At 46.8% G+C, this 14271-nt stretch overlaps 1 protein-coding gene across 1 annotated transcript in view; it reads right to left on the bottom strand.

The window, feature by feature from the left end:
• The window catches only part of MYLK (myosin light chain kinase), a 248166-nt gene that overhangs the window by 80463 nt on the left and 153432 nt on the right, over positions 1-14271 (bottom strand). The window contains exons 12-14 of the mRNA XM_023527574.1: positions 7887-8024; positions 5923-6120; positions 4993-5242 (exon numbers count right to left, since the gene is read on the bottom strand). Of these exons, the coding sequence (XP_023383342.1) occupies positions 4993-5242; positions 5923-6120; positions 7887-8024 (586 nt within the window). The remainder of the gene's footprint in view (positions 1-4992; positions 5243-5922; positions 6121-7886; positions 8025-14271) is intronic.

The raw sequence follows: 14271 nt of genomic DNA, 5'->3' as shown, positions 1-14271 counted from the left end.
GGGAGTGGCTCTGAATTCTTCAATCCACTGTTAACTGTTCAATTTCCCCAAGCTGGTGTGGGACCAGCTGAGGTCCCATCTGCTCAGTGGAGGGGCTGTACCATGCTTGGGTGCTGCTAGGGGGCTACATAGAGCAGCTCAGCACTCTGGCCCCAAGAGGCTGCCATCTGCTGGTGTTTCTGAGCTCTGACCAGCCAAGAGGTTCTGTTTAGACTGGGATAAGGGGTGGGGGCAGGTCTGAGATAGGGCAACTCTTTATGATGATAGCCACCCATTTTATATAGCACCCTCCAGCTTTCATGATTTTCACAATGATTCTTTCTTGTTCTCAAACATCTCAGTGAGGCATAGAGCACCATTATGCCCATTTAAAAGGTAAGGAAAGGAGGCTCAGGAGTTTATGCAAGGCAGTGCTGGGACTCTGGGGTTTCCCACTCATTCCCCTGAACAGGATCGTCTTACTGCATGGGGTTGACGTGTGCCTTGCTTCCTACCACAGGTGTGCCAAGCTCTGTGACAGGTTCCTCACACAGTCTATCTCACTTATTCTTAAACTCCGTGAGGTTGGGGCCAGTACCTTTTTTATAGGTAAGAAAAATGAGGTCTATAAAGATTAACTTGCCTATACCCACAGTAATAGCTAGCAGAGAAACAGGTTGGGACCCAAGTCTACCTGAATGCAAGACCCGTGACTTTCCCACCCCGCCCTACAGTGCTCATCAGTACAAATCTATTCTGGGATATGTGTGTGTTTATGCATCTCTATGTGTGTATGTATAGATTAACCACATGCACGGATTCACACATATGTGGGGTCAACCTGGTGGGCACTTGCACCTGCAGGTCCTTGTTTGGGAACATGTGCCCATGCATAAATCACCCCACATGGACAGACGGATGAGCATGTGTTCATGGAGCTCTGCCGATGTATGTGGGTATCTGCCTCACTTTGCTTGGCTTCTCTTCCAGTAGAGGGCCAGCCCTGGGTCAGATACCAGCAGCCCATGATGTGACAGATGATTCTTGGGGCTCCTGGAGGTTGCTGCTCACTCCCGGGCACTGGGACCCATTAGAAGGAAGAAAAGATTGATTTATGCTACTCCCCATCCTTACTCTTATCTGTTGAGGCCCCTCTTGGCCACTTTCCTCAATGCTCAGGCTCTCAGAAGGCACAGATTAAAGGTTCAGAAAGCCTAATGTATGGAGAGTTTGAGGGCCTAGGGTGCTTCTTTGCTCAACAAATAGTTTTTAGGTGCCTCTTTAGTGTCAGGCCCTGGGAAGTTCTGAGAGGTCCTCAGAACACCCGGATCATTCAACAGAAGGCTTATGAGGCTTGGGTTACCTTGTAGAATAATCATGGGGGGCAATCTGGGGGTAAGGCCCATCCCCCTGACACCCCACTTCTTACAGGCTGCTGGCAAGTATTAGACCATTCCTTTCCCACGTTCTCCCCTGCCCCCTTGGCAAGGGGTACAATGCCAGGATTGGTGTGGAAGAGGAGGACAGGATGCCCAAGGGCCATGTTGTCTTCCTAGCCTTTTTCAACATCTCCACAGCTAAGTTTCCTCCTGTCATAAGTAGAATACAGCCCAGAGGCAAAAATCAGGAGCAGACACTGACCAGATGGCCCTGCTTTACCTCAGCCAAACTCCTCAGAAGCTATAAATGGTGAGTTGCCCTATCCCCTGAGCTGGAGTAAGTGCTATCTCCTCGTGGGAGAAGCAGGTAAGGGCTTCTGTCTTTTCCATTACCTGCCCCCAAGGAGGGAACACAGGTGGCCTGCTGTTCAACCCACCCCCAGGCCTCACCCCAAGGCACCTGGGCAGTCTGAGGGGCTGATGGAAAGTGGAGAACTTGGAGTCCCATGGCTGGCCCACTAAGTGAATCATCCCTCAGAGTGGCCTAAGGGGTTACTATTTCTCAGCCATAAACTTAAACCTCTGTAGAACCTTTAAGGCAAATCATGTTTTGAAGCCTACAAAGGTCAGAGAGGCCTGTTGCCTGGAACCCACACACCAGATAACCTAACCAGCTAGAACAGCCTCTGAGGCCATATTTGGTATCTGCATATAACTCAGTTATAAAGTCAGGCCTGGGCCTGAGGATGAGGCCCCCGCTCCATGCCCAGCCCAGGTGCTACCACAGAGGATATGGGGCTATCACCCTATAAGCTGCCCCTTTTACAAACTTACAGAGACCATTTTGCCTCCACCTCCCAATCCTTGAATAAGAAGCCCACTCCTTGGGTACAAAGCCTTGGAAGTTGTCCCACTCTGAATCACCCACCTCTGGAATAAATTTCATACGCAAAATTAGTATAAAGAACTAATTTCCTGGAAAGTATCAAAGTTTCAAATATTTCAGCTGGAATTTGGAGCTGATTTTTTGACATTTCTTTTCTCTTTTAGAAGACAAGAGTTAGGGAAGAGAAGGAGAGGTAGAAACCACACACCCATATCTACCCCACAACTTTGAGAGAGATAGAGAGGACCTGCCTGCCCCCGCCCCTGCTTCCTTCCAGACATCCAGTCTTCCTCCTTGAAAGGCATTCTGTCCTGAGTCTAGGTCTGACTTTTGTCAGGATGGGAAAAGCTGGAGGGGAATGAGGCCCCTGGCAGACCTGGCACACATTCCCAAGGAGAACTTTCCACTGACTTGCTCCTTCTCAGCTGGGGACAAAGCCAAAACCAGGGCACCAGTCTCCCAAAGGAATGAAGAGGCTGGATTTTGGGGAGGGAAAAGGGGCAAGGGCTATGTGGATGGGGACTTCAGTGAGATTTCCCAGGTTCTCCAAGTTCCCAATGCACTTGGAAGAAACAAGAAATGGAAGAACATCTAATTTAAAGACTAATTATAGCTCCAATATAGGCTCTGCTACTGGCCTTTGGGTGGCCCGTGACCCTGAGACCTCAGTTTCCCCTATTATTAAACGAGGAAGCAGCTAGATAACTTCTGAAGTCCCTTCCAGCTGGGACAGTCAAAGTTTTATGACTGTCCCCAGCTGGGCCCAGACAGTCTGCCTGCTGACCTCCCAGTGAAACCCTCCTTGCTGGCCTGGCCAACTTCCCACAGCCTGTGCTTTGTTCTTCCCTACCCTTTCTTGCTCAGCCTATCCAACAGGCCCTCAGCAGCCAAGCCTCTACTCAGTTGCTAAGCCTCAGCCTGTTTTCCTCAAAATGCCACAAAAAGCTCATCTCTTTTAGGATATCTGGTTTGATTAACATGCGTTTTGCCTCAAAGCACTACTCTTTCCATACAGACAAGCTCTATTCTCACATATAATGTTTCCACTATTTGTAATGGTCTAGGAGAGGAAGAGTATATCTTTCTCCTATTTTAGATGAAGATTTGCTTTCCTGATAATAACTTATCAGGCCCGAGGCAAAGGTCATTGGTTCTGAGCATATTGCTGATGGTAGTAGGATGACCAGCCAGCCCACAACCATCTCATCGGCTGACCACAGATGTGTCAGCTGAGGTTCACTGAGTCTTGCTTGCCGAGCTCAGCAGAACTTTCTAGCAGATCCATATACTCCCAAAAAATAATAATGGCTACTTTTTTAAAGCTACTAAGTATTGGGGTAGTTTGTTATACAGCAAAAGCTAACTGAGACAAGTATAAAGCCCATGCTCAGAAAGGACCCAAGTGGATGGGCATGTACTGGGTTTTGCAATTATTGTAGGAACAATGCTCCATCATGGTAGTAGCCTTGGCATCATGGTAGTAGCCTTGGCTACAGAGCTCTGAACGTGATGGGCTCAGTACAGGGAAATGATTTACCCAGGAGAGCATGCCCTTTACAAAGCGGCCAGGTGCTTGAGCCAGGGTAGGTCCAGCCATCCTCGGAATGTGGCACAACCTCCTATTTGCAGGGTTAATGTGCAGACAAGTGCCTTTCTTCAGTGCTTGTACCAACCAGGGGCTGGCGTTCTGTCTCCATCAACCCAGGGTTGGCATGGAATTTTAAGAGTTAGACCATTTAAAAATAGAAGAACATTTTTGGATCATATTCATTTAAAAAATAGTTACCATATGCTGACTATGGGCCAGATATATTCCAGGCACTGAGAACCCAGAAGTGCACCTTCATGGAGCCCACCTTCCCATGTAAACTAGAAAGGCCTTGAAAGGGAGGAAAAAAGGAATAGGGATAGTTAACTTCCCTGCAGTGGTTCTAAAATGTCTACAAATTCTTTGATGCTCATCTCTCCAAAGGTGGAACTTAATTCTCTTCCCTTTGAGTATGAAATGTACATAGTAACTCACTTCTAAACTATAGAATGTAGTAGAAGTAATGGTATGTGACCTCTGAGGGTAGGTCATAAACGACATTGCAGATTCCAGCTCATTCTATCTCTTGGGTCACTAGCTCTGGGCAAGTCAGCTGCCACATCATGAAGATACTCAAGCAGCCCTATGGAGAGGTCCACATGGCAAGGAGCCGAGGCCTCTTGCCAACGGCCCTATGATTGAGCCCTCTTGGAAGTGGACCCTCTAACCTCGGTCAAGCCTTCAGAGACTGTAATCTCTGCTGACATCTTCACTGCAACCTCATGTAAAACCCTGAGCCAAAAATTACCTCTAGCTAAGCTGTTTCAAATTCTTGAGCCATGGAAACTGAGATAATAACTGTTGTTTTAAGATGCTAAGTTTTGGGGTAACTTGTTACACAGCAAAGATAACTAATAATTCCCTCTATCTGTCTCCTTTTCCAATTTTCATCTAGTCCACCTTCCTTTATGTTCTCCATATACCAAATAATGGGGGAACAAAAGCCAAGCTATAGCAAGACAGAAGACTCTGGGGGAACTGAGCCTAGAAGGGAAGGTTCTATTGTACCGAAGTGGAAGAAATGAATATTTAACAGCACCAAGCACTTTCTTTACCTTGAAGCCCAGCCCCACATTATTTTGTGCTTCCTCTGGCTTCCCGGTCCCAGGAAGGGACTTAGACAAGAGGTAGAAATTTGGGGGCAGGATACACAGACTCACTTAAGCAAGATCTCATACTGGCCAGCATGCCAGGGCTGCACATTTTTTAGAACCAGGGTGAACACGTCCTCATTCTGTAGCACCTCGAAGTGGCCGGTGTCTTTGGAGAGGGCCTTGCCATCTCGGAGCCAGTGCACGGTGGGGAAGGGGTCACCAGCTATGGCACAGGAGATGAGGACACTCTGGCCCAGGGAGGCTGTCACTGAGCGAGGCTTGCTGATGAACCAGGGCTGGGTGCCGTCCTGCGGCTCTGGAAGTTGGCAAAGGGTAGAGTTAGGGAGGAAAGCCTCTCAGCAGAGCATCCACGCAGCTCCCCGTGGCAGTGAAGGTCGGAAGACAGCACGTTCCCCAAATAACAGCTTGCCTAGAAATAACTTTTATTGGATACAGCACTTCCTTTTTATGGCAAATCTGTCTTGGCTATGTTCTCAGAGGATAATATTAACATGAATTTGTATATCCAAAGCAAAGGAAGGTAGCCCAGAAGGTACAGGGCCACTGGGCTGGGCACTAATGATCTACATCAGATGTGATGATTAAGAGTCGTCACTTGCTTTATGTGCACTTAACTTGTCTCTCCTCTTAAAAGGAGGCTCTAAAGGCAAGGCCCTAAAAGGCCCATAACTCACATCGAATGCTATCACTGGCAAATTGTTATGGGTATTACAAGATTTCTCTCCCATCATTCTATGCAGCTGTCATCAGTGACCCAGAGAGGGCAGGGACTTCAGAAGCCAGGGAAGGGCCACTCAACCAGAGTCTGAGATGTAGGATGAGGAGCTGGTCCCTGGGTCTGGGAAGGCCCAAGAGAGCACAGGGTACATAGTGGGAACAAAGTAGGCTCACGTGGTTCTTCTGCCTCCAAATCGCTTTTGGAGAGGCCACGCAGCACCTCCTCCCACTGCTTTCCCCGCCACTGGTCAGCCTCACCTTGCACCGTGAGCACGGCCTGGGTGCGAACAGCTCCGGCGCTATTCCAGGCTTCACAGGTGTATGTGCCCGTGTCCTCTGGGAACACCTCCTGGATACAAAGGCTGTGTCGAGTGCCTCTCTGTTCGAAGTGAAAGTCCTCTGACTCCTGGATCTCAGTCCCATTGTGAAGCCAGATGACTTCAGGGGGTGGGTTCCCTGAACGGGGAGGAAGGGCAGGGGCACTGGTCTGGGAGGTGCTTCCCTGGGCCACGCGGCACATCTGCACACAGTACTGTGACACTGTACTAAATATTTCACTAAACTCTCTATGCTTCAGTTTCCCATCCAGAAAACATTCTAACCATACCTACCTCATAGGATTGTTGGAAAGATTAAGTTTATACAGCACTCTTAGCAGCCCACTAGAATAGCCGATTAGAACAGCATCTAGCACAAAGAAAGTACTCAACTCATGTTCATTATAATTATTTAACAACAGGTTTGGGGAAGTGGAGAAATATGATTTCAGAGGTGAGAAAAGAAAACCCAGGAAAAATGGATTTTAAAATTAGTATTCAGCTGCCTGCTGATCCTGAGTGATCACAGGGTCACCGGTTTGCAGCGAATGTGTTTCCTGCTCTGCCCTGCCTCACACGGGCCTGCAGGTCCAGGCAATGCGCTGTGACTTCACAGTTACTGTTGTCAATGTTCACCAGCAGGAAAGCTTAGGTGCATTTCATTTTGCTACCAAACCAACGTTGTCTGAGGGTGAAGATGGGCGCCAGTATTTACAGGACTTCCAAACACAGCTCATGCTGGATAGCAGTTTCAGTTTGTACTAGTCTACTTTCCTGGGTGGTTTCTAGCAATTAGTTGGGGCATAAAACAATGAATGCCTGTGAGGATTTCCTCTGCAGTAAGAGGTGAACCTTTATCTCTGCTTCCAGAGGGGCAAAGCCCCAGGACAGCTGCTGAGGGAGGCTGAGTGGTGTCAGACTCTGCAGAGTCTCAAAGAAGATACCACATCTGTCTCCAGTGAGTTAGGCAGCACATGTCTGGAGGCCAGGTGCACGGCACTCTGATTTCTGTCAGCTTGAGGCATGTGGACAGGGAAGGGGACCCATTCCTTTGCCTCGAACTGTCATGGGACTGCGTCCGGCCTGCAGTAACAGTGAGCTCACGGATCCTTTATTGCTTCTGCAGCTCAAGAGGAACTAAAAACCCAGGAGGATGACCTCCGAGCTGTCAGAGGGACTGTTCAGTGGCCAGCAAACATTTGTGTATTGAATGGGAGACTTGACACCCCAGAATTCTTTTGCTGTCCTTTAGCAAGAAGTGTGACATCTCACACTGCGCTGCTAATCACATTCTCTTGTCACCCCACTCCTGTTTTAGAAGGACTGCTGATCCATCTTCTCACCTTAAAATTTGAATAGAGAAACTGAGAATATCTTATAAGACAGCAGTCCCCAATCTTTTCGGCACCAGGGACCGATGCTCCTATGAGAATCTAATGCCTGATGATCTCAGGTGGAGCTGAGGCAGGGATGTTTGTGCTGGGGAGCAACTGCAAATACAGATGAAGCTTCATTTGTTCAGTGCCACTCTCCTCCTGCTGTGACAGGCACCAGGAGTTGGGGATCCCTGTTCTAAGAGTTGGGAAGTCCTCACATCATCTGGTTTTGTACCATTGTTCAAAATCTTCCGAGCTATATTGGTTACACTGTTTTCATATGAATCCCTGACCCTCTATCTGCCATCTTCTCTCTGTAGACTAGTTAACCTTGAATCTAGAAAATTGTGCTAGGAGAAAGCAGAAAAGGGGGACCAAGAGGATCCACTTCTTTGGGTCCACAGACTCATAGTCCCATGCTGATTTTCTAGTGGGTCAGTGATCTGAGCAGGGCATTGGAGAGCAATGCCCATGTTGGAACCATGCCCATTTTCATGTATACCCTGAGGACAGAGATGCAGAGACAGACCTGACACCTGGACTGTCATGGTGACCTGGCTTCCATCCATGACTTTGAGATCAGAGAGGCCCTGCAGGAACAGAGGTGCGACGGGCTTGCCAGGAGCTGTGGGCAGAAAATATTCACTCTTCCCGTCACTCTTCTTTTCTGTGGCAGACAACAGAACATGGGGTGAACATTCATTCATTCATTCATTCATTCATTTATTCATTCATTCAACAAACAGAGAGTAAATGACCCCTTGGCACATGACTGTCAGGTTCGGGTTCTCGCCAGAAACTGACTGCTAATAGATGAGGGTTTGGGGGAGGCCCTGGAGATCACTGGGAGCACGATGTGCCAACTTCTCTGCTTGGAATGCTCTTGCCTGATAGTGGGGAAGGAATGAGGTCTCTGCAGGGTCACGCCCAACCTAGGTCCTGGTTCCTCAGGAGAACTTCAAAGGTGAGAAGTCAATATTTGGCATCTTATGAGATTTTTTTCTTAAATTTTATTTACTTTTTTGAACAAGTGATACCCTCACATGGCACAAAATTCAATAGGCACCAAAGAGTACATGCAAAGTCTCCCCTGTCCCTGTCCTCCAGCCATCAGGCATCTATCTCTCCCCAGAAGCAATCAATTTTCAGTTTCTTGTTTATCTTGCCAGAGATGGGCTACGTGTATAACACACATAAGCAAATAGGTATACTCTCCTTTAAAAAAATAACAGCACAGTATACATAATGATTGGCATCTTGCCTTTTCATTTAGCAGTCTATCTTGATGTCTCTCATAAAACAGAACTAAATAGATTCCTCATTGTTTTCTATGACTGCATGATGCTCCATTGCCATCTCATCGGGTGTTAAACATCTCAAGAAATCCACAGACAGGACATTCATTAGAAGGGCTTAATTATAAAGACTGATTATCCCAACCGCTGGTGTTAGAGAGGATAGAGAGCAAGTGGAACTCTTGTACACAGCTGGTGCAGATGTAAAATGGTACGGGCCTTTTTAAAAAGAGTTTGGCAGTTTCTTACAAAGTTAAATATACATTTATCATATGATCCAGTGATTCTACTCCTGGGTATTTATACAGGAGCAATGAAAACACATATCCACACAAAGATCTGTACACAAACATTCATAGCAACTTTATTCCTAATGGTCCCAAAATGGAAACAACCCAAATATCCATCAACAAGTGAATGAATATACAAATAGTGATATTGCCACACAGTGGAATACTACTCAGTGAAAAAAAAGGAGTGGACCAGTGATAGACACCACCACAGGGACAAATCTCACAAAAAGTACATCGAATGAAAGGAGCTAGACAAAGAAAGAGTACCTACTGGATGATTCCACTTACATAAAATCCTAGGAAATGCAAAATATAGTGACAGAAAGCTGACCAATGGTTGCTTGGGGCAGAAGTTGGGGAGATGGATTATAAAGGGGCACAAGGAAGCATGTGGGGATGACGGAGATGTTCGCTTTTAAAAATTGTGGTGAAGGTTTCATGAATGAAGTTTTCAATCAAACACCAAAAACAGAAGCAGTAAATTGTACATCAATATTATCTCAATAAAAACCAAGGGGGAAAGATCTTTCTGAGAGAGAAGGAGCATACCAGCTGGTCAGAGATAAACTAGAACAACTCTCTGGGTTCAGGGCTGGCCCACTTACCCCCATTCTGTCCTCTGGGGAGATGGGTTACCAAATAGTTTTCCATTATTCTTGGAACCCTCCCCAAGCTGGGCTCTGACCTACCTTGCCCGAGCCAAAGGGAAAGCAGCAGCAAAGGGGCTGAGCTGGTGTCTGTTTCCCACATAGGACAGCTATGGAGCAGGACGAGCTCATAGCTGCCCAGTCTCTGATTTTATCCTTTGTCCTCCAGCCAGGTGGCTAATTCTTTTTTTTTTTTAGCTCTTTCGTTTTTGTCTTTTGTTGGGGGCCGGGGTAGAGATAGAGAATGCCATAATATTTCTAACTTAAACTCTTAAGTGTTTGGGGAAAGGGATTCTGGTATTTTGGGTTCTTATCAGCACACAGCCACAAATGTCAGGTCTTCTCCAGGAATCTTGTAGCCATGGGGCTACATTTCCAGGGTGCTTTACATACCTGAGAAAGGCCTAACTCTAAACTTGCTACTGAATTTTTATCTGTTGGCACTGAAAACAAAATATGGCCTACTGCAGAGCTCTCCCAGTGTAGCCTCTCAGAATGAGGCTGGAAGAGGCTGGGAAGGCCTGGGAGGCTAGAGGAAAATTTTCCCCAAGGCAAGTGCAGTGTGAAGGGCATGGAGCTGGACCGCAAGGCAGTCAAGACCGGAGGATGGGCTCAGGCCCCCCGCTCCCCTGCCCCAGCCCCCATCATGGCTGTTTCTGACAGAGGGTCGGACAGGCAGACTTGGCAGAAGGCCCCAGGAGTGGGCTAGGGGATTCAGCATTGGAAATGCAGAGATCTCGTTTCTCTGACTGGGCCAGGAAAGCAAGCTGCCTCGGGAGAGTTGAGGAATTTCCTGTCTTGCACAGACTGAGAAGGCTTAAGGACAAAATGTTTTCGCCTATCCAGAGTCCTCCCTGTTCTCCCCTCTCCACTTCACAGAGTCCCCAGCTTCACAGAGTTCCATGCAGCTACACTCTTAATCATAGGTGCTGCAGGAACATCAAAAACCCTAGTTCCTTCTCCTTCGAGGCAGTGGTGGCTCCTCTTTGGCCCCTGCCCTCTCTCAGGTCTTCCCACTGCCCAGTGTCCTGGCCTGGGGCTTTGGCAAAGCCATGTTACCCTATGGGTCTCAGCCAGTGAGGACTATAAGCATATCTGTGCCTCCTTCTCCTGAGAGGTGGCCTGGGCACTGCCCCACAAGTGACAGCTCACTGGTTCTCCAAAAGCCATCGGAAAGCTAGGATCTGAGGCCGAGTCACTGCCTCTCTCTGAAGCTCAGCGTCTTCATCTGTATCATCACAGGACTTCCGGAGTTTTAGAGAAAATGTGTGAAAACACTTTTTAAGACTATTCACCATCAATAATAACACTTCAGTGAGGCTGGCCCAGAGCTGACTCACGCCTATCCACTTGGGCTTAATTATATGGTGAGTTTATCAGTAATGGCAACAGAACAAATGGAGATTGGGCCTTGTCAAAGGATTACGGGAGGGTTTTTTTTTTTACGTGACCTGAGGCAAATTCTGTTATGAATACAGAAGCATTGCTTAAAAATATCATGGGATATATGTAAAGTAAATAGAGAACAAATTTTCATTGTACTCCCTTCAGGAGAGAAAGGCAGTGACTGAATTTGTGGGAGCCAGCCTGGGGCAGCCATTTAGTTGCAGTGTCACTCATGGCCTCTGGCCCTGTTCTTTCTTCCCCAAGGCCCCACGGCAAGAAGGAGGGAAGAGGGACCCGACTAGGAGTAACTTTGCTAGATGAACCTGTTCTCAGACCTGCCGTTTGGGATCACATGGGTCTCAAGTGACTGAATCCAGACTTGTGAATGGCTGAGTCATCCCCAGCGTTCCTATGCCCCAAATTATTCACGGGGTGTGAAAGCCAACCAACCTTCTTCCCTAGAAACACATCTGCGCTGGGAATTGGAGTCAGTGAGGATCTCAGTTTTTGGGCAAGCAGCTTTCTTTAGGAGCCCTGAGAAAAGCAGTCCTAATAGCATCCTGAAACCCCAGCCCAAGCCCACTACCCTGCTTCAGTGACTGAGAGGCCAAGATGTGCTCATGTAGAGTGACTTGCTCAAAGTCACATAGTCTGTTATAGGCAGACCCAGAGCTAATTCCCGGGCCTTCAGACAGCAAGGCCAAACTGTCCTAGAGGCCATCCCTTCTAAGGGAACCAGCCTTCTCCAGTGATGCCCATAGTGAACTCTCCATGAGGACAAATGTATTACCTGCTAACCACATCCTAGACCCTTGACAAGGGAGAAATGCTAAAGCAGACCAGGCAAGACAGGCAAAAAAGGGCAGTGTGTACATATTCCATTTAATTCCAAAGCCAAACAATTTATACTGACTCATCTGTGGCCTATAGATCAGACATCAGTTTATGCTCACTCTCATGTGGTTGTAGATAAAATAAGAAGACAGATGGACACGGGCGCTCTGAACACATGGCTCTAGCTCTGTGAGCTAAAGCAAGTTCCCCACCTAAGCCTCAGTGTCGTCTCCTCTAAATTACTGATAATATAATTTTCATCAATTATTGATGATAACATAATATTGATAAGTATACTGTACATATCATCAGTATCACCCATGATAAATACTGCTTGGTTTTTAGATGATTAAAAGAAATAACATGTAAAACAGCTAGAACAATATCTGGCACATAATAAGTATAAAAATAAATGTTTCATGCCTTTCCTAATCCAACTGATCTTTTTGGTTGCAAACTCAATCAGACAATAACTACAATGAGAAAAGTCTCCCCAAATCAGGACATTCACATTTAATCAGGCAGGGATCTGAGAGCCACCAGTGAGATAACATTATGATAATTCTTTACAAATTTCAGCACTTCAAGAGTCTAAAGGATGCTCATGACTCTGTTCAGTGTTATCCTCAACTTCTTCTGAAATGGAGGAGATTGTGTGCCCATTTTACAGTGGAAGGAGCTGAGGCTCAGAGAAGGAAGCTGCCCACTCCCCACCCCTCGCCCCAAGGTCTAGGGGTTGACGTGGCTCTGGTCTGAGCTCTCTCCTTCCACTGTCCTGAGAACACAGGCGAGCCACCTAGATTCCACAGGGAGCCTTCCGTCATTGTGCTCATTCCCAGAGTCACCAATTACTCTAGAGATGTGCTCTTGTGGGGCAGTGCTTTAGCTGTCATCTGTCACCACCCTCGATTGAGGCAGGGTAGGAGGACGAGGGTCTGAGGTGAGGGTCCTAGCGGCAATGGCACTTCAGGGAACCTGAGCCTTCTTCATTTGGGGAGGGCAGGTACTGGCCGTGGTGCACGAATAGCTAAGGAGGGGTCTCTGGGACCCAGGAACAGACTTGTTGCCCAGCTCAAATGGGACTAGATTAAATATACCCCAGGTTTTCCCCACAGCTGTGCTTCCTGCTGCTCTGATGAGACCAAACCCAGAGAGGGCCTACTCTCTGGAATCCAGGAAGGGCTGGACCTCCTTGACTTACTGGCCTAGGATTAAAGATTTAAAGTGTACGGATCCATTGCTCTGGTACTTGGTCAATTGGCCAATGACTCCCCATTCACTCACTGACTCACTTTGTCATTAAACTGAGTAGCTAGCTATTGATGTTCTGTTCCATTTTGATAGAAAGGAAAAGAACCAGGCCTTCCAATGGGGGAGATAGGAACTAAGATTAAGAATACTTATAAGCAGTTTACTGACAAGTAAAAATGATGCCATGTAGACTAAAGCTGTCCATAGGACTTGAGAAAGGGAAACAGTAGGAAAAAGGGAAGAATAGAAAGAGGGGAAAAGAGAAAGAGAAGAAGAGAGAAGGAATGTGGGAGAGAGATGGAGGGGAGAAAGGAAGCAGAGGGAGAGAGACATGGCTTTCTGATCCCACCGATCCTGAGTTCCTCCTCCTTGGCCATTTTTGCTCTGTTTTGACTCATCGGAAACTGTGTTTGAAGACAGTTCTTAATCATGAACTGAAACATTAAATTACTGCTCTGGTGAAGCAAAAGTGTCAGACAAATGACCTATGCAAAGTGGAAAGCGCACGGGCTGGAGCAGCCGGGCGCCCAGTGCGGCCGCATCTTCTTAGCTGGGTTGTCGGGCAACTGACTTAACCATTTTCTTCATTCACAGAATTCATTCAAAAGTGGAAAGCGGACTTGTTATGGGAATTAAATAAAACGAAGCAGCTTTTTAACTGATTAGATTTTTTAATCAAAACAATGTTCTCCATTAAAAACACTGATAGTAGTTTTAGTTTAAACTCTAACATAAATTGGTATTAAACTGATATTTTATTTTGAAAAGATTTTAACTGGAGAAAGAGTTAAATATCCATGCAACAGGTACAATTTACCTCTCTCATTTAACCCGTTCCCCAAACCTGGAGACATGAAGGAGGCCTTTAGCTCCTCTTGGGCTTGAAATTAAGAAAGCCCTCCAGCCTGTGTCCCAGTGTCTGGCTGTGATCTCAGCGGTTCCTTCTACACTACGGTAATTCTCCTGTTCTTCCCTTTGGAGTCCTTCCTTTCCATTCTACGGTTTTAGTTGGAAAATCAATTCTGAATTTCTCCTTAGAAGTATGTTCTCCACCTGCCAACTTTTACTAGCCAACTTCATGCTCTTTGAAGCACCATGTTTCTGTATCTGAATTTGCATTAAATGCACATGCTTACACGTGAGTCCTCGAGGAATTTTCCTTGAAAATGGCCCTCTGCAGTCTCTCAGCTCATTCAAAACTTCTTTCA

Source organism: Pteropus vampyrus, unplaced genomic scaffold (genome assembly GCF_000151845.1).
Source record: "Pteropus vampyrus isolate Shadow unplaced genomic scaffold, Pvam_2.0 Scaffold1, whole genome shotgun sequence".
In the NCBI taxonomy this organism is placed as follows: domain Eukaryota; kingdom Metazoa; phylum Chordata; class Mammalia; order Chiroptera; family Pteropodidae; genus Pteropus; species Pteropus vampyrus.
This window is presented reverse-complemented; position numbering and strand designations above follow the sequence as displayed.